We start from the raw sequence: 25,097 nt of genomic DNA on the forward strand, positions 1-25,097 counted from the left end.
CAGAGCCACCACGGCATTCGGAGTCAACTGATGGATCTGAACATTAAATCTGCGCAGGACTTCTCCAACAAATCGGTGCGCAAGCAGGCGGAGACCAGCAGCGAAGAACGCCTCGAACACAACCAACTCGCCCTCCGGCTCGGGGACTTCCTCCGTCCCCGGGACACGAGCGACTTCGCCGCCAAAGTAACCCAGCCGCTGCATATCTTGCACGCGGACCGACGACATCCGCGACACACCAAAATCCACCATATCGCCGACGCGCAACTCCTCCGTCGCCACAGTACTCAGCGTCTCCTCAGACGACGCGTCGGCCGGCGGCGTAGCGACAGCAGAAGAAGAAGAGGTCGGCATCGCTACGCACCGTCGGCGGCGGCGGGCGGTTTGCTTCACTCGAGCCAGATCTCCGGCGAACAAGAGCAAGGAGGGCAGACGAGCAGCAAGACGGTGGAAAAGGCGGCTAGGGTTTTCACGGAGCGCGGAAGGATAAAGTTCAAAACGTGCCGCCCCCCGCCCCCTTTTATACACAGGGCGCGGCGCTTCGGGAAACCCGCAGTCCAACAGTACGGTGTCAATCAACGGTCATGTCAAAAACCCCCGCGGAACCACTTCGAGCGAGGGCAGCGTCTCCACCATCTAGCGACGTCTTCGGCACCAGATGACTTAGTCGAACTGGTCCCTCGGAGGGCAAATGTTGGGGCGAAGGCGAAGACGCCACCCTTCGCTCGAGGCCTTCGCCGGGGTCGTTGGTCCAACGGAGACAAGACAACGGGCAAGGACACCCTTCGCTCCATACGACATCGGACGAAGACCTATGACGAGGTCATCCCACCGTGCGGCCTCGTCCAACATGGAGGCCCACGTGTGATCCGGCCCATTGTAACAGGCCCTGCGTGGCCGCTGCGTGTTACGGGCCTAATTTGTAAAGGCACCTCTGTAATTACAGTCCGTAACCCCGCTTTATGGGAATATTCTGGGGATAACCTAGGCGTCTGAGGGCACATGCGTCCTTAACACAAGACGCTGGGCACTCAGATACCTATAAATACTCCCTCACAGTGCCCTTGAGAGGCTAGATTAACAGAGCTTTTGCCATCTTGCGCGAGAACCCTGTTAACGTCACTGTTCACCCCCGTTGGATCCCCTTGCAACTGAGAGCAAGTTCCAACAGACTACATCTAGTATTATTTACATGTCTTCTCCAATATTTGATTAGACTATATTTCTTATCATATGCTTCCATGTTGCTAAAAATGCATAAGTACTTAACTCATATTATGTTACCTATGCATAAGGGAAGTTAGTCTTTTCAAATCATGTCTTGCACCTCTAATTTTCACATGCTTTTTCCTAAGTAGAGGGTCTCTGTCACGGGGAGTATTTCTTCATCTCTAAAAAGGGGGAGAAATTTCTTTCTAAAGAGAACACTCATTTAGGGGGAGTAATCCTTTCAACTGATATCATTCATATGGCTTAATTTAATATCCTTCTAGTGGTATCATTTGATAAATTTCTTGATGAGGGCAAGCTTTTATTTACTTCCTACATGCTTTTAATGTCTTCCTTTTTCGGTGGTTGATGCCAAAGGGGGAGAAGTTTAGGGACCAAAGCAATGAAATCTATATCAAACACCAAACACCACAAATTTAAAATTTTATTTCTACAAATGATATTTCAAGTGGTTTTGGTTATTTGGTCCTAAAATAGGAAGTAAGTGAATTATGGAGTTAGGGGGAGGCTTAAGTCCATAATATCACTTTATGGGGACGATCATGCATCTTAGCAAGTAGATTGCATATTTTAATTCAAATACTTGTATTATTTGCTTGCTTTGGTTGTGTTGTCATCAATCACCAAAAAGGGGGAGATTGTAAGGAAAATGGACCCCAGGCCATTTGGCTAATTGAGTTTTGGTGTTTGATGATTAACACAACCTGTGGACTAATAAGTTTGCCAGTGTTTATAATTATAGTTCACAGGATGCAAAGAGAATTGGACCAAGGCAATGAGGATGCAACACCTCAAAAGAAGACATAAAAAGATGCATAGGAGTCCAATACTCAAGAACAGAAGAAGCCCGAAGAAATCAGCGAAGAAATCCAAGATGAGGGCTGTCAGCCAGCGCCTGGTGGCGCACCAGACTGTCCGGTGTGGCACCGGACAGTCTGCGCAGAGAGGCCACAGACAGGCGCTCGGCACCGGACTGTCCGGTGTGCACCGGACAGACGACAACGGTCGGATCCAACGGTCGACTGCTATAGGCGCCAACGGTCGGCTGACGTGGCATGCACCGGACACTGCACAGTAGATGTCCGGTGGTGCACCGGACTGTCCGGTGCACCCGACGACAGAAAGCTGCTGCTTTCTGTCCAACGGCTAGTTTGAGGTGTGGAGGCTATAAATACCACCCCAACCGGCCATTCTCAAGTGTGAGAGCCCAAGCAACATACCAAGACACATAGTGCATATTTCCAAGAGCTCAAACACCCAAGTGCTTAATAGAATCACCCGTGATTAGTGTAGGTGCTTTGCAAAGTGCTTAGGTTAGTTAGACCGCTTTAGCGCTTGCTCTAGGTGAACCCTAGTTAGTTGAGTGAGTTTTGTAAAACCACACAACCCCTCGGCTCTTGCGTGAGTCGTTGTAATTGTACCGAGTGGGGTGAGAGTCTTGTGAGACCGTGACAACCGCGTTTGTGTCACGGCCCCCACCGTGTACCGGAGGGAACGAGGCCCGCAGCGTTTCGGCCGGAAGCTCGATAGTGGAGACGGCGGGGAGCATCCGAGAGGAGCCAGAAGCGGAGCACCACTTGCGCGTGGAGAAGGCCCGCGGCTCTCTACGGAGTTACTCGACCGTGGTGCTTGGCCCTCGCGTGGGCTTCCCTTTGCGTAGGGGCACCAACGAGGATTAGTCGGGACCTTGCGTGGTTCCGGATACCTCGGTAAAAATACTGGCGTCATCCACGAGAGTTTGCTTCTCTACTTAGCTCTTTACATTCTGCATTTATATTAAGCATTTAAGTTTCAATCTTGTATTCATATTTATTTAGTGTAGATTGAAACTTAGCCTTTGCGGTAGAGATAGCAACACTTAGACAAAACCTAGTTTGCACATTCTAGTTTGATTACTTGCATAGGTTTTGCTCTAGGGATTTAATTGTGGCCTAGTTTAGTAAAAGTTTTAGAAGTCCTAATTCACCCCCCCTCTTAGGCGTCACCTGTTTCCTACAGTTTTTTGAATGCTAACATGTTTATCTAAGTGCTAGAAACAGTGCCAAGAAAAGAAGAAAAGAATCGGAGAAGATATGGCTCAGGACAGCCAAAACCAGCACCAGCCTGGCACACCGGACTGTCCGGTGCCCCAGGCTGGCTCGGCAGCGAACTGGCCGTTCTCGGGAATCGGCGGGGCGACGTGGCTAAAAATCACCAGACTGTCCGGTGGTGCACCGGACTGTCCGGTGAGTCTTCAGCGCCCGCGCCCAAGTACATCGGCGACGAACTCGTCGCTCTCGGAAAAGGGAGAAAGCGCCGCGGCTAAAAATCACCGGACTGTCCGGTGGCGCACCGGACTGTCCGGTGAGTCAGAGCCGCCCAAGGCAACGGTCGCCAGCGCAATCAGCGGGCGACGCGTGGCCAGCGCCAACGGTCGGCTGGGCACACCGGACTGTCCGGTGCGCCAATGAGACCGTCGGCCCAACGGTCGGATGCGCCAGATAAGGAAGGAGATCGAGCACCGGACTGCTACAGGACCTATCCGGTGGTGCACTAGACTGTCCGGTGCACCACTCGACAGAAGGCATGATTTGCCTTCCAAGTTGATCTCCAACGGCTCCTAGTTGCCTTGGGGCTATAAAAGGGATCCCTAGGCGCATGGAACAAAAAACCAAGCATTCACGAAGCATACTAAGACTCCCAGACTCCGCCTCCATGCATTTGATTCGTTGTGTTAGTGATTTGAGCTCCGTTCGAGTTGTGAACTCCCTGTGCTGTGTTTCGAGCTCAAGTCTTAGCTAGTATGCGTGTGTGTGCTGCGGATTCGAGTCTTGTGTGCGTTGCTTTCTCTCCCTTACTCTTGTGCTTCTCTGTGATCTATATTGTAAGGACGAGAGGCTCCAACTTGTGGAGATTCCTCGCAAACGGGAGAAGAACACCAAACAAAAAGAACGTGGTATTCAAGTTGATCATTGGATCATTTGAAAGGGGTTGAGTGCAACCCTCATCCATTGGGACGCCACAACGTGGAAGTAGGCAAGTGTTATACTTGGTCGAACCAGGGGATAAAACACCATGTCTCTTGTGCTGCTTTCCTCTGTGATTGTCTTGTTTGCAAGAGCTCGCTTCATAGCAACTTGATTAACTCGCACTAACACTTTTATAATCAAGTTTGTGGCTATTTAGTGTTTTGATTTCACAGGATCACCTATTCACCCCCCTCTAGGTGCTTTTAAGGATGTGATTTAGAGGACGTCGTTGGAGAGGAATGAGATATAGAGGATAAAATCTTTTAGAGGAGACTGTAAAAGACAGATATAGAGGGTGAATATAGAGGACGTTGCTGAAGACAGCCTTAGCCAAGCTCCACGCTATAGCTTGCTGGTCCTCTTGATCCTTCACCGACCAATGCAATTTCTTGATCCTTCATCGACCAATAAAGTTTTTGAATTTCTCTTTTGCCACATTCTGACCTTTCTCCATGACGAGTGCTAAACAGATACCTGCATGAAAAACTTTTCAGGTGCAAAAGATTCAGGCACTAACACCTAATATTGGAGTTGTCTATAGGTACTGCACTATCTTTGTTGATCTTGTATTCATTTAAATTTTCTATTTTGGAATTGGAATACATTACAATTCTGTTGAAGTTCAATGTTGGTTGTTGTTGAAGTTATGGACCTTTAATGCATCTTCTCAATTGTCAAGTTTTTTCTATCACGTTCTATTCATGCACTTTTCTTGCATTGTTTTCAGTGGGATGGGTCCAGATTTCCGTGTTCTGGTGAGAAAAAGTCGAAAGCAGGCACAACAATATTATTGGTTGTACAAGGTATACTTTTGGCAACTTGCTACGTTAGATTTCTGGAAAATATTTATATATCTAGTAAGAGACTTCTTACATGCCTTAGAGGTATGAAGAGGTACTTTAATCATATGATCATATCTAGGTAGGGGTACTGCATGTTTTCATTTGGTGCCTCTTTGTATCTTTTTTGATACAACAACAACAACAAAGCCTTTTTGTCCCAAGCACGTTGGGGTAGGCTAGAGATGAAACCCCATATGAAAACCTTAGAGCTCAACCCCCAAAGAAAAGAAAAGGGAGACAAAGGCAAAGGAGAACCGAAAAACGACAAAACGGGGAAACACATAAAAAGAGATAAAACCCACAAGAACCAGCAAGATCTAAAGGGGCACAAGAAAAAGTCAAACGATTAAGGAGGAAAAGAGAAACTACAAATCAGGGTTCTGGCACGTGAATTGCACACTTCCACCCCTTCCTATCCACGATGAGCTCTTTATCAATATTCCACTCCTTCAGGTCCCTCTTCACCGCCTCTATCCACGTCAAGGTTGGTCGACCTCTACCTCTCTTCACATTCTCGGGACGCCTAATTATTCCGATATGCACTGGTGCCTCTTCAGGTCTCCGTTCGATATGTCCAAACCATCTCAAACGATGTTGCATAAGCTTCTCCTCAATTGGCGCCACTCCTACTCTCTCTCGTATATCATCATTCCGGACTCGGTCTCTCCTTGTGTGGCCACATATCCAGCGCAACATACGCATCTCTGCCACACTTAGTTGTTGGACATGTCGTATTTTAGTGGGCCAACATTCTGCTCCATACAACATAGCCAGCCGGATTGCTGTCCTGTAGAATTTGCCTTTTAGTTTGTGTGGCACCCGAGGGTCGCATAAGACACCCGCAGCTTGCCGCCACTTCAACCATCCAGCTTTAATTCTATGACTGACATCCTCATCGATGTCTCCCTCCTTCTGAAGCATTGATCTTAAGTAACGAAAAGTGTCTTTCTTGGGTACCACTTGCCCATCAAGACTAACATCGCCATCCTCATACCCCATGGCGCTGAAATCACACTTCATATACTCTGTTTTAGACCTACTAAGCGTAAAACATTTTGCTTCCAGCGTCTGCCTCCATAATTCCAACTTTTGCAAAACACCACTCCTACTCTCCTCAATAAGTACCACATCATCGGCAAAAAGCATACACCACGGTATATCTCCTTGCATGTCCCTTGTGACCTCATCTATCACCAAAGCAAAAAGATAAGGGCTCAAAGCCGACCCTTGATGTAGTCCTATGTTAATTGAAAAGTCATCGGTGTCTCCATCACTTGTTCGGACACTTGTCACAACATTAGTGTACATATCTTTAATAAGATTAATGTACTTTGTTGATACTTTGTGTTTTTCCAAGGCCCACCACATTACACTCTTAGGTACTTTGTCATAAGCCTTCTCCAAGTCTATGAAGACCATATGCAGGTCTTTCTTTTGTTCTCTGAATCTCTCCATAAGTTGTCTTAGTAAGAAAATGGCCTCCATAGTTGATCTCCCAGGCATGAAACCAAACTGATTTTGGGTCACGCTCGTCATCTTCCGCAGGCGGTGTTCAATGACTCTCTCCCATAGCTTCGTTGTATGGCTCATGAGCTTAATTCCACGGTAATTAGTACAACTTTGAACATCTCCTTTGTTCTTGAAGATTGGTACTAACGTACTCCGCCGCCACTCGTCGGTCATTCTGTTTGTCCGAAAGATGGTGTTGAAAAGCTTAGTCAGCCATATTATCGCTCTGTCTCCAAGGCATCTCCATACCTCGATAGGGATACCATCAGGGCCCATCGCCTTTCCTACCTTAATCCTTTTTAGCGCCTCTTTAACTTCATATTCTTGTATCCTTCATACAAAACCCCTGTTGTTGTCATCGAATGGTTCATCCAATTCTATTGTAGAACTCTCATTCCCTCCATTGAACAATTTGTTGAAGTACTCCTTCCATCTGTTCTTGATCTCTTCATTCTTCACTAATAGTTGGTTTGCTTCATCCTTGATGCATTTGACTTGGTTGACATCCCTTGTCTTCCTTTCACGAACCTTGGCCATCCTATAGATATCCTTTTCTCCCTGCTTTGTGTCCAACCGTTGATAAAGGTCGTCATAGGCTTGACCCCGGGCTCTACTAACCGCTCGCTTTGCAGACTTCTTCGCTATCCTGTACTTCTCTATGTTGTCTGCACACTTGTCATGATGTAAGCGTTTGTAGCAATCTTTCTTCTCCTTGATAGCCTTTTGGACATCTTCGTTCCACCACCAAGTGTCTTTAACTTCCCTTCTGTTTCCTTGACTCAAACCAAACTCTACTGAAGCTATCTTTCGGATGCATGCCGCCATCTTCCTCCATATGATGTTTGCGTCTCCTCTTTTGCCCAAGGGCCCTCCTCGATAACTCTCTACTTGAAAGTTTGGGCCACATCCCCTTTAAGCTTCCACCACTTTGTTCTAGTGACCTTGTTATGCTTATTCCGTTGTAAACGAATCTTCAAACGGAAGTCAGCTACGACAAGCTTATGTTGGGTTACCACACACTCTCCAGGTATAACCTTTCAATCTAAGCAGGCATGCCTGTCCACTTTTCTCAAGAGGACGAAATCAATCTGGCTAGTGTATTGGCCACTACTGAAGGTCACCAGGTGGGATTTCCTCTTCCTAAAGAAAATGTTTGCTATAAACATGTCATAGGCTAGGCCGCTAGGGCAAAGTTTAGGATTTCCTCTCCTTTTTGATTCCTAGTCCCAAAGCCGAAGCCTCCATGCACACCCTCGAAACTGGTGCTAGATGTACCCACATGGCCATTGAGATCTCCTCGTATGAAGAGCTTCTCGCCAACTGGCACACTACTAACTATGTCCTCCAGGCCTTCCCAGAACTCCCTCTTTGAGTTCTCATTAAGGCCTACTTGAGGAGCATGCGCGCTGATAACATTGAGAACCAAGTCCCCAATGACCAGTTTGACTAGGATGATTCTATCTCCTAGCCTCTTAACATCTACTACCCCATCTTTAAGGCTCTTGTCGATCAAGACACCTACTCCATTCTTGTTTGCTGCAGTCCCCGTGTACCACAACTTGAAGCCTGTACCTTCCACTTCCTTCGCCTTCTGTCCTTTCCACTTGGTCTCTTGAACGTATAAAATATTTACCCGTCTCCTCACTGCAACGTCGACTATTTCTCGTAACTTACCTGTTAAGGAACCTACGTTCCAACTGCCTACACGGACCCTAGTTGGCTCGACTAGCTTCCTTACCCTTCGCACCCGCCGAGGAAGATGCAAAGACCCCTGCTCATTTTCCACTACACCCGGGCACCGATGTAGCGCGCTACTAAGGATGCGACGACCCGATCCTTGCTCACTTATCACCGGCTCTAGATCAAGAGACGACGCGTCACTTAAGGGGTGACGGCCCGACCCTTGCTCATTTAACATCATACCCGGGTTCCGATATGGCGCGTCGCTAAGAAGGTTACACCCCAACGATTTTCAAGGAAGCCTCTTTGTATCTTTTTGGATAGTTATAAAATTTCTCATATGTTAAAAACGCTATTGAAGTGAATTTGTAATTTAAAAATGTATTCCCTGCTGCAACCTCGCTGTCAGGTAGCAAAGTGTGTTTTAAATTATTGTTTCATTTCCAAATGCAGGAACATATACCTGTAACACAGCTTGTACGAGAGACTGCTGCTGTCATGCAGGAGTTCACACAGTCAGGGTATGTAACTAGACTTAGTTATTTCTATTTGCCTATTTGTGCATAAAATAATGGCATGCACTGCCTAATTTATTATTATTCATAAAAACTTAAGTTGATATTCATATTTATGGGACCATCTGCATGCTCATAATACTATATGCATTTATTAATTTTTTAAATTCAAAGTATACCCTTGGAATAACAATGTATTGTTTTAGCTGCTTATAATATAAAAAAAGAGTAGACCAAGTGTCGGAGGCTCCCACATGAGTGGGGTCTATTGAAGAGGTAAACCGAGCAAGCCTTTTTCTCGCAAATACGGAGAGTCTGTTTCGAACCCACAACCTAGTGACTCAGTGAGACAGTCTCATAACAAAGAGTAGATCAAGTGTTGGACTCTCCCACATGAGTGGGGTCTAGTGAAGGGGTAAACCGAGCAAGCCTTTTTGTCGCAAATACGGAGAGGCTGTTTCGAACCCACAACCTAGTGACTCAGTGAGACAGTTCTCATCACTGCACGGTCTACCCTTCTATTAATATGCATTTAATAAAAATTTTGATAGTCAAAGACTCAAAGTATACACTTGGAGTAGCATTGTTTGCTTTAGCTGTTTTAGTCCCTTATTTGTACATTACTTAAATGTATTGCGATCACTCCTAGAGATCCTACAGTATTCCTGTGTGCAATCCAGTTATTGATTTACAATTAATTCGTGATATTGAGGGTTAAATTTTATTTAGTTGCCAAGCAAGTCAATCAGCTTCATACATAAAATATGCACTATATCTATAACATTTAGTAGCTATTTCCATTTATCGATCCACTTTACGTCATCATGATGGCTTGACCAAAAAGCTAAACTAATAGAGATTGCTAGGATATACACCATCCGGTCAAAAACATGTACTAGCCTCTATTGTTTGGGGTGTTAAGGTGATTAGTGAAAGCTTGAGATAGGTATATGCTAATGAGTTTTACTTGTTATCCTTGCTTGTATCAGTGGTGTGAGACCATTTGGAGTATCACTGTTGATTGCTGGGTATGATGACAATGGCCCGCAGTTGTATCAGGTATACTGAAGAAGCTACAAGATAGAAACCTGTTTATTAACCTTCCAAAGAAAACTGCTTATTGCTTTACAAGAGATGATCACAAGTAGTACTTAGAAAGTGAATAATGTGTACTTTTGTGCTAACAATCACCATGATACTGTAGGATGTACCTTCATAAACTCAGGACAACTGACATTGTTGCCAATTTCTTCAGGTTGATCCCTCAGGATCATACTTCTCCTGGAAGGCATCAGCCATGGGAAAAAATGTGTCCAATGCAAAGACGTTTCTTGAAAAGAGGTACAGCCTCAATGTATTAATGTTGTGCACTTGATCTAGACACTGTTTTGAGTTGTGACATAGTACTGCTGATAATATTCTTTCATCCGATTGTAAATAAATTCCAGTTGATTTTATCTACCTCATCAGTGATTAATGTAAGGAGCATGTGTGCTATAATTGTTCATCCTTTCCCTCTGATTTCACATGTTATATTTGTATGGTTTCATTGTAGATACACAGAAGATATGGAGCTTGATGATGCCATCCACACTGCAATTTTGACTTTGAAAGAAGGGTATCGCTCGCATCCCTGTTGTACTTGCTTAGTTTAGAAATATCCTAAATAGTTAATAATTGGTTCCGGATCTTGGACTTGCAGATATGAGGGGCAAATTTCCTCCAACAACATTGAAATCGGAATTATTCGAGCTGATCGTGAGTTCAAGTAAGTTACAGAGACTCAATCTTACTGCCATATTTATATGGTTCAAAATTACTGCATCGCTCATTGCTCCCTGACTATACGAAGAATCTGTTTCTTTAGGGTTTGCTAACAACTTGTGCCTCTCTAGCTGTAGGGGAAATGTTTGTGTTTATTTGTTGTTTTTGCAAACCTGGAGCTATGCGATATTAGAAAGTCCTTGCTACATTCAAATGGTTTGCTGAGAACTAACAGTTTTTCCATACAAAATACAGAGTTTTAAGCCCAGCAGAGATCAAGGATTTCTTGGAAGAGGTGGAGTAAGCTGTCTGTTGATGATACTAGTTCGGACAACAATAGCAGTGTCACTTATGAGCAGCCAACCTGAAGATTGTCTTGGTTTTATTACTCTGTAAACTGATTTGCTCCAGCGCCATGTGGTGGTTACATTTGAACCCTCCTCAACGCATACTGTAGACAATGAGATAACGTAGGATGGATGATGTATTTGACATACTTTGCAACTTGTTTATGTGATGCACGTTCTTGCGGACAGTATCGATACCCAGTTGTAGGAAACGGGTGATGCCTAAGAGGGGGGGGAGTGAATTAGGACTTCTAAAACTTTTACTAAACTAGGCCACAATTAAATCCCTAGAGCAAAACCTATGCAAATAATCAAACTAGAATGTGCAAACTAGGTTTTGTCTAAGTGTTGCTATCTCTACCGCAAAGGCTAAGTTTCAATCTACACTAAATAAGTATGAATACAAGATTGAAACTTAAATGCTTAATATAAATGCGGAAACTTAAAGAGCAAAGTAGATAAGCAAACTCTCGTGGATGACGCCGGTATTTTTACCGAGGTATCCAGAACCACGCAAGGTCCCGACTAATCCTCGTTGGTGCCCCTACGCAAAGGGAAGCCCACGCGAGGGCCAAGCACCACGGTCGAGTAACTCCGTAGAGAGCTGCGGGCCTTCTACACGCGCAGGTGGTGCTCCGCTTCCGGCTCCTCTCGGACTCTCCCCGCAGTCTCCACTATCGAGCTTCCGGCCGAAACACCGCGGGCCTCATTCCCTCCGGTACACGGTGGCGGCCGTGACACAAACACGGTTGTCACGGTCTCGCAAGACTCTCGCCCCACTCGGTACAATTACAACGACTCACGCAAGAGCCGAGGGGTTGTGAGGTTTATCTAAACTCACTCAACAATATAGGGATCACCTAGAGCAAGCGCTAAAGCGGTCTAACTAACCTAAGCACTTCGCAAAGCACCTACGCTAATCACCGAGTGATTCTATTAAGCACTTGGGTGTTTGAGCTCTTGGAAATGTGCACTATATGCCTTGGTATGTTGCTTGGGCTCCCACACTTGAGAATGGCCGGTTGGGGTGGTATTTATAGCCTCCAATCCCCAAACTAGCCGTTGGACAGAAAGCAGCAGCTTTCTATCGTCGGGTGCACCGGACAGTACGGTGCACCACCGGACAGCCACTGTGCAGTGTCCGGTGCATGCCACGTCAGCCGACCGTTGGCGCCTGTAGCAGTCGACCGTTGGATCCGACCGTTGCCGTCTGTCCGGTGCACACCGGACAGTCCGGTGCTCCACCGGACAGACCGGTGCTACAGCCAGAGAGCGCCTGTCTGTGGCCTCTCTACGCAGACAGTCCGGTGCACACCGGACAGCGCTATCCGGTGCGCCACCAGGCGCTGGCTGACAGCCCGCTCTTTGGGTTTCTTTGCTGATTTCTTCGGGCTTCTTTTGTTCTTGAGTATTGGACTCCTATGCACCTTTTTATGTCTTCTTTTGAGGTGTTGCATCCTCATTGCCTTGGTCCAATTCTCTTCGCATCCTGTGAACTATAATTATAAACACTAGCAAACATATTAGTCCACAGGTTGTGTTAATCATCAAACACCAAAACTCAATTAGCCAAAAGGCCTGGGGTCCATTTTCCTTACACCAGTGTTTATTGTCGTCTATCTGCGAATAATTGGGATTCACACTAGCAACTACCATTGCAGATTTGCTGAAGTGCTTGGATTTCGTGGCTACAAACAATCAAGTTCGCTATCCAACTAATTTACTTTCGGCGTGTGCTAAGTTGTCACAATCTGATGCGCTTGTGCAAGAGAATTCAGTGCCTCTTTATTCCTTAAGACAGGTCAATGCCAGAACGAGACATCAATATGTCTAACGTCGTTGATTTTGACATTCAATTAGCAATAGCAACCCTTTGGATACTTGATTGGGCACACGGATCATTTCGATTCAAGTGGTTGTCTCCCTTTATCTTTTTTTCCTCAACTTTCATTTTTCTTTTTCTCGTCCTTAGGCTTGATTGGATCAGACGCCCTATCTCATTCTCAAAGCCATCGGGGCGGACCCAGGATTTGAAAAATGGGCATTCGAAATTTTTGTGTGCACATTTTTTTAACAGTTTAAATTTGTTATCTATGGGGAATGAATAATTATTTATCGGGCACATATGTGGTATAATTTGTTATCCACATGTATGAGTATGAATATAATAAGTTATTCATTAATACATTTTTCATAGTATAGATATACAATATCCATAACTGTTACTCGATGAGTATCTGACATGAGTACAAATCTATACCTACGAACGTATATAACTATGGGTATGGATTGAATTTTGTCTTATAGTTATGGATTTTAAACCATATACTTGTGTTCTAACCGTGCGATTGCTATTTCTAGTCGTACGGTAGGAAAATTAAAAAAGCCAGCAAAAAACGAAGTTTAGGCCAAATAGTTGTAAAACGATGTTATTTTATGTTTTTACAATATTTTAGTGTATAAACATAGGATGTATATATAGCGTCAAAATATAACTTTACAGTGATGGCGCTCGTAGTCAAGGGTTCCATAATATGATCGATTTTGATAAGAACATACAGCCATCGAAAATAGATCACTCATAACAAAAAAGACGAAGAAGGTTAGCAGCGTGAGGTATCTCGCATTGATGAGTCGTAGAATAATTTTTGTTGATGTATAATTTTTATACATCAACAACACATATTTTTAATATTTTACCTTTAAGTGCCTGTATATATTCCTTAGTAAAGTGACCACAGCGTAAAGGTTTTGTTGTTTGGTAAGGTAGACCTGTGTTTACAGGAAGCTATCATTATTTGTTAGATAAAATATGTGTGGTTAAATATATGCTTTCAATTGTACATGTAAATATTTAGTACTTACCTCTTTTAGCAATATGTTGTTGGTTTAACAAACGTCTGTGATTTTGCCTTGCTTCTGTACGTAGCATTGATTATTGGTGGTGAAAACAATACAGACGAACTTGTTAATTTTTAAAATGATTTATTAAGTGGATAAGGTACATAGTTATATACGAAAGTAATAAGTGATTTCATTTCCAAAAAAGAAGAAAGAATACTTACTATGTTTTCTTTTCTTCCTATTTGCAATATGTTCATCGGAATCCATGTCAACACAGTTATGTAGTTCCTTATTTTTCTGCGACACCACTCGTTTATCGATCCGATGATGGCGACTTGTTTCCGCGGTTTTATGTAACTATATTATTTCCCTAGTAGAAAGGGAAGAATTGTGCACTTATTTGTAATAAGTTGTTTTTTAGGTCGTATACGAAAGCTTATGAGGTTACAAACATATTGTAAATATAAGAGACTGTTTGTTTGTAGGGAAGGAAAACCAAGCTTTCAGAAAGCAACTATGTTGCGATCCATAAGAAAACAGAGAAGATTTTAAACACGTAAAAGATTTTGTAGGTATTTTCATGTGAACACAAAGTAACTATTATATAATAAAAATATTATTGGAATATGGAACTAAGTTTTAGACACATAATTGTATTCAAAGATATTTTTCTAATTGCAGTAGTGTGACCAACAGAACAATAAAATGTCCATGTGGTAGAGACATGAGAGGGTTATTAACTTGCAGTCTTTTTGGAGTTAAATACGTGGGAGGAAAGGGCAAAAAGTAATGAAAAAACCATAATTGTAAAAGCGACATTAGGATTCGTATTTCTTTGTTAAACTTTTTATTTTCTATTTAGAGTTACAAGCATAAACAATAGATTACCATAAAATATTTCATGCATCATAGAGTTGTGGTAAAATTTTAGCCTGCAACACTTAATTGTACTCCAAGATATTTTTCTAATTGCAATAATGTAACCAACGGAACAATAAAATGTCCATATTGTAGGGAGATGAGAGGAGTTATTAGCTTAGTCTTTTGGAGTTAAATACGTGGGAGGAAAGGGCAAAAAGTAATGTAAAACCATAATTATAAAAGTGATATCAGGATTATTATTTGTGTATTAACCTTTTTTCTATTCAGGGTTCCCAGCACAAACAATAGAATATTAAAAATTGTTTTATGCTTTATAGAGTTGAGGGAAAACTTTAGCTTGCATTCAATTGCAATTGAAAACAAAAAAAATGCTAATATAAGTGGCAAAGATTTTTTGTAGTGAAGGATGTACGAAAGTTATTCACAAATATCCAACATGGTTAAGCAGTTTTTTTTAAAAAAATGTGGCATAAAGTGTGACGTTTTGGCAAAACAAAAAAACGCATGTAGTGGATAATTAATTGTTAGAACATAAATATGTTTTTGTGCACACTTGATACAAGAACCCACAATAATGATAGCAAAGCATGCCATGTTTGAAAAACTTTATTGGTCGATGAAGGATCAAGAAACTGCATTGGTCAGTGAAGGATCAAGAGGACCAGCAAGCTATAGCGTGGAGCTTGGCTAAGGTTGTCTTCAGCAACGTCCTCTATATTTATCATCTATATTTGCCTTTTACAGTCTCCTCTAAAAGATTTCATCCTCTATATCTCCTTCCTCTCCAATAATATCCTCTAAATCACATCCTTAAAAGCACCTAGAGGGGGGGTGAATAGGTGATCCTGTAAAATCAAAACACTAAATAGCCACAAACTTGATTATAAAAGTGTTAGTGCGAGTTAATCAAGTTGCTATGAAGCGAGCTCTTGCAAACAAGACAATCACAGAGGAAAGCAGCACAAGAGACACGGTGTTTTATCCCGTGGTTCGGTCAAGTATAACACTTGCCCACTTCCACGTTGTGGCGCCCCAATGGACGAGTGTTGGAACTTGCTCTCAGCAGCAAAGAGGCCAACAAGGGTGAACAGTGATGACAACAGGGTTACATGCTCGGGGGCAATAGCTCTGTTAATCTAGCCTCTCACGGGCACTGTGCGGGGGTATTTATAGGTATCTGAGTGCCCAGCGCCTTGTGTTAAGGACGCATGTGCCCTCAGACACCTGGTTTATCCCCAGAATATTCCCATAAAGCAGGGTTACAGGCTGTAATTACAAGTATGCCTTTACAAATTAGGCCCGTAACACAAAGGCGGCCACGCAGGGCCCGTTACAATGGGCCAGATCACGCGTGGGCCTCAGGACTGAACGAGGCCGCGCCGCGGGAAGGCTTCGCCGCAGGCCTTCGTCAAAGTGCCGAATGGAGCGAAGGGTGTTCCTGCCCGCTTTGTCACTGTCAGACCAGCCACCGCGGCGGAGGCCTCGAGCGGAGGGTGGCGTCTCTGCCTTCGCCCCAACATTTGCCCTCCGAGGGACCAGTTCGACAGAGTCACCTGGTGCCGAAGACGTCGCTAGATGGCGGAGACGCTGCCCTCGCTCGAAGTGGTTCCGCGGGGGTTTTTGATGTGACCGTTGATGGACGACGTACTGTTGGATTGCGGGTTCCCCGAAGCGTCGCGCCCTTTCGGATTGCGGGTTTCCCGAAGAGCCGCGCCCTGCCTATAAAAGGGGGCGGGGGTCGGCGCTGTTTGAACTTTGCCTTCCGCGCTCCGTAAAAACCCTAGTCGCTCGCCGTCTTGCTGCTCCTCTTCTTCCGCTGCTCCTTTTGCTCGCCGGAGTTCTGGCTCGAGTGAAGCAGACCGCCCGCCGCCGCCGACGGTACGTAGCAATGCCGTCCTCTTCTTCTTCCTCCGACACCACGCCGCCAGCCGCCGCCTCGTCTGAGGAGACGTTGAGTAGCGTGATGGTGGAGGAGTTGCGCGCCGGCGACTCTGTTGATTTTGGTGTGTCACGGATGACGTCAGCCCGCGTTGAAGATATGCAGCGGTTGGGCTACTTTGGCGGCGGAGTTGCTCGTGCTCCGGGGACGGAGGAAGTCCCCGAGCCGGAGGGTGAGTTGGTCGTTTTCGAGGCGTTCTTCGCCGCCGGTCTCCGCTTGCCTGCGCACCGGTTTGTTGGCGAAGTCCTGCGTAGATTCAATGTTCAAATACATCAGCTGACACCGAATGCCATGGTGGCACTGGCGAAGTATGTCTGGGCGACGACTTCGTATGGCGGGCAGCCGTCGGTTGAAGTTTTTGCGAAGAATTATTGTTTGCATTGGCAGAAGAGGATGGTTGGGGACGGGGTTGCCCAGTTCGGGTCATGCACATTCACGCTGAAGACCGGCAAGACCACAATGCCAGTAGTGGAGTTGGTTCCGTGCGCCCGCAACAAGTGGGGCAGTTGGAATGAATTTTGGTTTTACGTTGCTGAGGGTACTGTCGAAGACCATGAGGGACTCCCCGTGTCTGAGATGTGCTCTCATTATTACTCTGCGTATCCGCCTTTTGAAGTGGCAGAAGAGGATGCAGACGAAGGGGCCCTTCGGTGCGCCGCCGGTCAGAGCAGTGGGCGTGATTTAGTTGAAGAGTTCGTGGCGTACGGGGTCTGGCCCTTGGCGCACGGCTGGGCGCTGGGCGAAGTATGCCCTCGCCAGATGCCTTTTCACGGAGGAAGGGAGGTGCGAAGTCCGGCCTTCGCACTGAATTTGCAAAATCGTGACCCGACCGCCTTTGTGCGTGATGCGGAGGACTTGGCGGTGCGGCTCGTGGGACGTTACGTGCCGAGGACGGAAGGCCAGCGCAGCTTTGATATCCGCGGGTCAAATGACCGTTTGAACAGGGTCTTCGAATTAAATCAATTGCCGTACGGCGGCTATCCTGGTCAAGACGAAGCGGACCGCCGTGGGAAGAAACCGGCGGTGGAGACTGGAGGCGACCCTGCGCTGGCGGCCGCCCCCTCCTCAAAAAAGAGAAAATTAGGTACTGCGATGGGAGGACTTGGGGTGTCTGATAGTTTTGCTAGAGAGTTAATGAGGACGTGTGCGGCCCCGGGGGAAAGGATGTCTTCGCCCGAGCTCCGGGAGTCTTCGGCTCGGATGCTGAGGGTTACCGGGGGTTGCTGGCCTAGAAATGTTCCTATCCCCTGCGCGGCTGAGGAGGACTGTTTTACATCTCGTATGGTTCATCAGTGGAGAGTTTTTCCTTACGGGCGAAATATCGGTGCTGTTGTGTGGACAGTGATGGACAAGGATCGCCAAGGGGCGGCGCAAAAACGCCAGGCGACAGTCAGGATTCACGAAGCTCAGCCGAAAAGGCAGCGGGGAACTGCGAAGGCTGTGGCCTCCGGTGGAGGTAAGCCGCCGCTGGCGGCGAAGGCGGGCGCTTCTGCACCTAGCAAGGCGCCGGAGGCAACGGCGGGCGCCGGAGGCTCCAAGCCAACGAAGGTGGTGCCGCCGGCTAGCGGAGTGGCGGAGGCTTCGAAGGCGGCCCGAGCGCTGCCATTGGCGGGCAAACGTGTTGCCGACTTCGGCACCGATATTACTGTGGACGACTATCTCGGTGGTGAGTCGCTGGCCTATTATTGTTTTTTTTATTTTTATTAATTTGTTGACGCGTTGCAGGGCCGGACGAGGGCCAGCTTGCTATAGTTGCGCCTGGCGCGGCGATCGCGACGGCCGCCATGGTGCCGAAGGCGAGGGGCGAGGCGCTTGGCGCCGGAGGCGAGGTGTCGGCCCTCGCGCTGGTCAGGGATGAGGCGGGCGTGGCGACCCGCCGGCTGAAGGGAGTGACGGAGGCGCTGAGTCAGGCGACGGAGGCGCTGAGTCAGGTCCGCTGAGCTATACTCTTCCCCCCCCTTTTTTTTTACGGCAATGGCCTTACGTGTGCTCTGCAGGTGGCTGACTTCACCAGCCGTACTGCGTCGGGGGCCCTTACGGCAGCTTTGTCTGCCGAAGTCGAGAGACTTCGGACGCAACATGCTGAAGCTGTCCGTGAGAAATCGGCCTCCGACAGCAAGTGCCGTAAACTGGCGGACAAGGTGGCCGCCCTGGAGAAGGAGAAGGCTGACCTCCGGCGGCAGCTGGCGGGGGAGAGGAGGGAGGCCAACGAAGCCATCGCCAAAGAGCAAGCTGCGCAGGCAGAGGCCAAGTTGGCGCGGGCGGAAGGCAATATTGCCAAGGAGCTCGCCGGCCAGCTGCAGGAGCGGCTCACTTCCCTGGAGAGCCACGCGAGGGGGGCCGAAGCCGCGATACGCGCGGAGGCCGAACGGACGCGCACACAGCTCATGGATACATACCGTGAGCTGGGTGCGCGGACCGGTGAGTTCGAGGTGCCTGAGCGAGAGCCCGGGCTTCGCTGCCTGGAATGGGTGCAGGAGGAGCTGCAGGAACTCCCCGCTGTCTTGGGGGGGTTAATGTCATTCACCTCCCTGGTCACCTGCGAGGGGGCGATGAACGCACTCTCTCACGAAGGGTGCCGGCACTTTGAGGCCTTCGACCAGGCAGATGATGATTTTGGGCAAGATATCTATAAGGTCGAAGACCCCGTGGTGAAGGAATCCGCCGGGGCCCTCTATGACCGGATGTGGGGTCTGTACGGTCGTGAGGTGGTCAGGGAGCGGGCCGAGGCTGCGAGGGCTCAGGTAACGTTGTTGTTTGTTCGGCGTTTGCTGGATGTGGTCTGTGCGTGTGTTTGCTGAATTTTTGTGTGTTTTGTCTTAGGCGGAGCGCGGCGAGCGGGTGGACGACTTCGGGGCGCTGAACAGCGCGCTGCCTGACCCGGAGCCGAGCCCTGCGGAGGCCGCGACTGGAGTCGCCCTGGGACCAACCCCAGAGACCGCGGAAGACGCGCCAGGCGCCTCCACATCTACTGCGGCCGGCGAAGACCTGCCCCCAAAGGTGGCCGAAGGCGCGCCTGATGCCCCCGCAGCTGCTGTGCCGAGCGCTGAAGATCCCGCGGCGGTGGTGGCGGAAGCAGCGGCGGAGCCAACGGCGGAGGCTCCCGCAGCGGCAGGGCCTTCGCAGGTGGCGTAGTGGGTGTTTAGGGTTGGGGAATTTTTGGATGTTGTGCTGAATTTTGGTTGCTGCGCAGGTTCAAGATTTTGGGCCTGCGCACGCAACCGCTACTACTGAATTTTTGGCGGCTTCGACCGCGGAAGGTGGGAATGAATATGGTGGGTCTGGACCTGAGTTTTTTGATTTTACTGACTCTGGGAGCTCGGTTGAGTGGACTGAGGATTCGTCGGAGGAGGATTTGGATTATTTTGCGGCCTTGGATGTGGCTGCGGCGGAGGCTTCGCCACACGCCGCGGACGCGCCAGACGTGCCAGGCCCTAGCACCGGGCGTCGACGACGAAGGGCGGTTGCAAAGCGTAGGGTTAGTGCGGAGGAAGGGGCTCGGCTTCGCGTGAGTAGGGCTGGTCGGCAGGAGCTGTTGTCTCTGCCGGCCGCTGTGGGTACAGGGGAAGGGGAACTGCGAAGTCTTTTTGCGGGTGAAGAACTTAGGATAATGTTATTTAATTATAGGGAGATGGGAATTATTCCTAAGGTTGAGCCGATGTAGAGCGTGGTGCCCTCGCTTGTATATGTGTAAGGGCTTGTAAGATGAAGTTGTGTGCCCTCGCGTGCCTGTGCCTGCGAGGGCGCTGTGTACTTTGTCTGGTATGGTTGGTTATGCTGTGCTGGTGTGATTATAGTCGGTCTTGGCGCGGATGGTTTGATGCTGTCGTTTTTGCTTTTGTTGTACTAGTTCGGCTGCGCCCTTAGGCGGCTTCTGCGCGGAGTCTTTGCGATAGACATCGGATTTTTTCGCACTTGTTGTGCTTAATCCGGCTGCACCCTTAGGCGACTTCTGCGCGGATAGTCTTCGCGATAGACTTCGTATTTTTTCCGCACTTGTTGTGCTTAGTCCGGCTGCACCCTTAGGCGACTTCTGCGCGGATAGTCTTCGCGATAGACTTCGTATTTTTTCGCACTTGTTGTGCTTAGTCCGGCTGCACCCTTAGGCGACTTCTGCGCGGATAGTCTTCGCGATAGACTTCGTATATTTTTTTTCGCACTTGTTGTGCTTAGTCCGGCTGCACCCTTAGGCGACTTCTGCGCAGATAGTCTTCGCGATAGACTTCGTATTTTTTCGCACTTGTTGTGCTTAGTCCGGCTGCACCCTTAGGCGACTTCTGCGCGGATAGTCTTCGCGATAGACTTCGTATTTTTTCGCACTTGTGGTGCTTAGTCCGGCTGCACCCTTAGGCGACTTCTGCGCGGATTTGTCGCACGCGAGGGTGGCTAGCGCTTAGCCTCGCGGTGACTTCGAATTGGTCGAATGCCGAAGACCGTTGTCGCGGTCTTCTTTCGACACATGTTTTTGCGGGGGATTTTTGTCACATATATTACATGGCTCCGGCTCGTTAAAAACCTCACCCCCCGGGAGGAAAAGAGTGCGGGTCGGTACAAGATTGTTTGCGGCGAATTACAAGGGCGAGATCAGCCCTAAATGGGTCAAACAAAAAATTTGCGAAGGTTGTCGATGTTCCAGGAGTGCTCCAGGTCCTCGCCATTTGGCGTTGTGAGCCTGTAAGCGCTGGGGGAAGCTTTTGACTTGACTATGAAGGGGCCCTCCCACTTGGGCTCCAACTTGCCCTTGGACTCCGTCCGAGCTGTTCGGACGAGTACGAGGTCCCCCTCGCTGAACTCTCTCGGGATGACTGTGTGGTCGCGCCATGCTTTGGTCTGGGCTTGGTATTTGTTTAGGGCCTGTAGGGCGAAGACCCGGTCTCCGTCAATGAGATCTTTTGAAGTTGGCTCGTCCACGTCGGGGACGGCTGACGGAACTGTACGCGGGGACCCATGCTTTAATTCTTGCGGGGTCATTGCCTCCGATCTGTATAGAAGGCGGAAAGGAGTAAACCCGGTCGCCCTGCACTCAGTTGTGTTTAGCGCCCAGACTGCCTCCGGCAATAAATCGGTCCATCTGCCTTTTTTTCGTCGAGGAGCATCTTTTTGATAGCTGTGAAGATTTTCCCATTGGCACGCTCCACGACCCCATTGGACTGCGGATGATAGACTGAAGCGAAGGCAAGCTTGGTGCCGATGGAGAAACAAAAATCCTTGAAATCTTGGCTGTCGAACTGCTTGCCGTTGCCAACTGTCAGCTCGGACGGTACTCCGAAGCGGCAAACAATGTTCTGCCAGAAGAATTTTTGGGCAGTCTTTGATGTGATTGTGGAAATAGCCCTCGCTTCAATCCATTTGGTGAAGTATTCGACGGCTACGAAGGCGAACTTAAGGTTCCCCTGAGCGGTGGGTAGGGGCCCGACAATGTCTAGGCCCCAGCGCTGGAGAGGCCATGTATGGGCAATCAGCTTTGTATATTGCGAGGGGTTGCCTGACCGAGGAGAGAACTTCTGGCAGGCTTCGCAGGACCTTGTGACTCGATTTGTGGTGCAGATCATTGCAGGCCAGTAAAACCCTTGGCGGATCACCTTGGCAGCCAGGGCCCTTGGCCCTGCGTGCGAGCCGCACGTGCCACTGTGGACTTCGCGTAGGATTTGCATGCCTTCGGTTTCGGTAACGCATTTAAGCATTGGCTGACTGACCCCTTTCTTGTATAATTGGCCCTCAATCAGTGCGAAGTCCCGACTTCGATGTCTGAGGCGCTTTGCCTCACTGACGTCGGTTGGATGATAGTACCCCTGTAGGAACAGGGTTATTGGTGCCCGCCAGTCTTCGGTCATGATTAGGTTGACTATACGGTGGCCCTCGCTATCATTAGTTATCTGGAGCCCTTCGGGGCTCCGGACGGCTGGCGTGCCGATGGTGTGAAAAAACACGTCGGAGGGCAGGGGCTCGCCCTTGGCGGCGGCCTTGGCTAATGCATCGGCCTCCTCGTTCTTGGCCCTATCCACATGCTGCAGGGTGAATCCCTTGAACTGTCTCTCGAGACTTCGGATAGCCGCGAGGTATTGCATGAGCGCGGGGTCTTTTGCTGCATAGTCTTTCTCGACCTGGCCGGCAACTATCTTGGAGTCTGTCTTGATGATACATGTGGTGACTCCGAGGGCCCTTAGCTTGCGGAGGCCGAGGATAACCGCTTCATACTCTGCTATATTGTTTGTACATTTGTCGGATTCCAGAGCGAAGTTGAGGCGTGCTGCATATCTGTGTTTGACTCCGGCTGGTGAGGTGACGACTGTAGCGACGCCTGCCCCCGCATGGCACCATGCGCCGTCGCAATGGATGGTCCAGATCTTCTCTGTGGACGGGTCCGACTGTGTTACTGGCCCAGTCCAGTCGACGACGAAGTCTGCCAGGACTTGCGACTTGATGGCTGTCCTGGGCTCGAAGCTGATGTGGTAGCCGGAGAGTTCGGCTGCCCACTTGGCAATCCTCACTGATGCCTCCGGGTTTCTGAATAGTTCGCCGAGCCCCCTGTCTGAGGTGACTCGGACCTTGAATGCTTCAAAGTAATGGCGCAGTTTGCGCGAGGACATAACAACTGCGTAGGCGATCTTCTCCAGCTCTGTCATGTTGCATTTGGACGGTGTCAGGACTTCGGAGACGTAGTAAACAGGGCACTGTCTGACTGCGCCCTCGACTGTCTGCTCCTGCACTAGTGCCGCGCTGACCGCGTGCGGCGAAGCCGCGACATAGAGCAATAGGGGGAGCGAGGAGTCGGGGCTTGTGAGGATGGCCAGCTCCGACAGGTACTGTTTTAGTGAGGCGAAGGCCGCTGCTTGCTCCGGTCCCCAGGCGAAGTCTTTCGCTCCACGGAGTGTTTTGAGGAAGGGGAGACTTCGCTCGGCGGACCTGGAGATGAATCTGTTGAGAGCGGCCAATCTGCCTGTCAGACGCTGGACGTCCCTGGCGGACTGTGGGGGCGACATGCCGACGATGGCCTGGATCTTGGTTGGGTTGGCCTCGATGCCACGGTGTGACACCAGGTAGCCCAATATCTTGCCCTGACGAACACCGAAGGCACACTTTTCCGGGTTTAGGCGGAGTCGTGCATCTCGCATGTTCGCGAATGTCTCGGCCAGGTCGGCGAGATGGTCCTCCTTATTCTTGCTGGCGACGACGATGTCGTCCACATATGTAAATATATTTCTGCCGACCTGCCCTTCGAGTACTGTTTTGGTGAGTCTGGAGAAGGTGGACCCGGCATTCTTGAGACCCTCCGGCATTCTGACGAAGCAATAAGTGCCGAAGGGTGTTATAAAGCTGGTGCTAGCCTTGTCTTCCTCCTTCATGTATATCTGGTGATAGCCGGAGAAGCAGTCGAGGAGAGACATGACCTCGCATCCGGCCGCGCTATCGACTATTTTGTCGATCCGCGGCAACGGGAAATTGTCCTTTGGGTAGGCCTTATTGAGACTGGTGAAGTCTATGCACATTCGCCATTTCCCGCTTTTTTTCTGCACCATTACAACATTGGAGAGCCACGTGGGGTAAGCCACTGGCTCGATGAATTTAGCCTCCAGGAGGCGGCGCACCTCCGCCTTGGCAGCCTCTGTCTTTTCGTCTGACATTTTGCGAAGTCTCTGCTTTTTGGGTCGCACCGAAGGGTCAATTCCCAAGCTGTGCTCGATTATGGATCGGCTGACTCCGACCAGATCGAGGGCGGACCAGGCGAAGACATCTTTATTCTTGGCCAGGCAGCAGAGAAGTCTCTCTTCTTCAAGTGAGGTGAGGTCTTCGCTGATAGTGACTGTCTGCTTGGGCGTGGCCTGATCGAGGGGGATAGTCTTGGTCTCGTCTTGGCTCTGCAACTGTGCCTTGTCGTGCTGCTTATCGGTTGGGCTGGCGGGCGCGGGGACCTCGCGCTGGGTCGTGAGACAGTGTACGTTCCTCTGGCCAGGCACGAAGTCCCGCTCTATGTTGCGCGCCGTCTGCTGGTTGCCGTAGATTGTAATGGCGCCTAGCGGACCTGGTGTCTTCATACATAGGTACAGCCCGTGGATGGCAGCTTCGAACTTATTGATGGAGCCCCGGCCCATGATGGCGTTGTACGGATATACCATGTCGACAATGTCGAAGGTTACTTGCTCGCTTCGGGCATTGGGTGCTACACCGAAGGAGAGGGGCAACTCTATCTTGCCAACTGGAAAGGTGCCCTTGCCGCCGAAACCATACAAGGGGTTGTCTGAAGGCTTCAGCAAGCTGTGGCTTATACCCATGCGGTCGAAGGCGTGGAGGAAGATGATGTCCGCCTGACTGCCGTTGTCGACTAGGACTTTGTGTAAGTCCCAGCCTGCCACGCTGCAATTGATGACCATAGCGTCGATGTGGGGGGCGCTGCGTAGGTCGACGTCTCGTGCGTCGAAGGTTAGTGGTATGTGGGACCACTTCGTCTGCACGACTGGGCCAGTGACGGCGACGTGGTTGATGCTGCGGTAGTGGTCTCGCTTCTGCCGCTTGGTGTCGAAGTCGGTGCTGGACCC

General features: G+C 48.8%; 1 protein-coding gene across 1 annotated transcript; it reads left to right on the forward strand.

Moving 5' to 3' along the window:
* Nucleotides 1-8,696: 8,696 nt before the first annotated feature.
* LOC103627458 (proteasome subunit alpha type-2) lies at nt 8,697-11,086 on the forward strand. The gene is made up of 6 exons (XM_020537767.2): nt 8,697-8,790; nt 9,774-9,843; nt 10,040-10,125; nt 10,340-10,402; nt 10,487-10,552; nt 10,804-11,086. Exons 1-6 carry the CDS (start codon nt 8,717-8,719, stop codon nt 10,850-10,852), a joined length of 408 nt encoding a protein of 135 aa, XP_020393356.1. The 5' UTR covers nt 8,697-8,716; the 3' UTR covers nt 10,853-11,086.
* Nucleotides 11,087-25,097: the final 14,011 nt, after the last annotated feature.

Source organism: Zea mays, chromosome 5 (genome assembly GCF_902167145.1).
Source record: "Zea mays cultivar B73 chromosome 5, Zm-B73-REFERENCE-NAM-5.0, whole genome shotgun sequence".
NCBI lineage: Eukaryota > Viridiplantae > Streptophyta > Magnoliopsida > Poales > Poaceae > Zea > Zea mays.

What these genes read in the sequence shown, in the direction of transcription:
- LOC103627458 (XM_020537767.2), top strand. Translation starts at nt 8,717, where the DNA reads ATGCAGGAACATATACCTGTAACACAGCTTGTACGAGAGACTGCTGCT. An exon ending in CAGGAGTTCACACAGTCAGG is followed by an intron (nt 8,791 to 9,773) that starts GTATGTAACTAG and finishes TGCTTGTATCAG; the next exon opens with TGGTGTGAGACCATTTGGAG. An exon ending in CGAGCTGATCGTGAGTTCAA is followed by an intron (nt 10,553 to 10,803) that starts GTAAGTTACAGA and finishes TACAAAATACAG; the next exon opens with AGTTTTAAGCCCAGCAGAGA.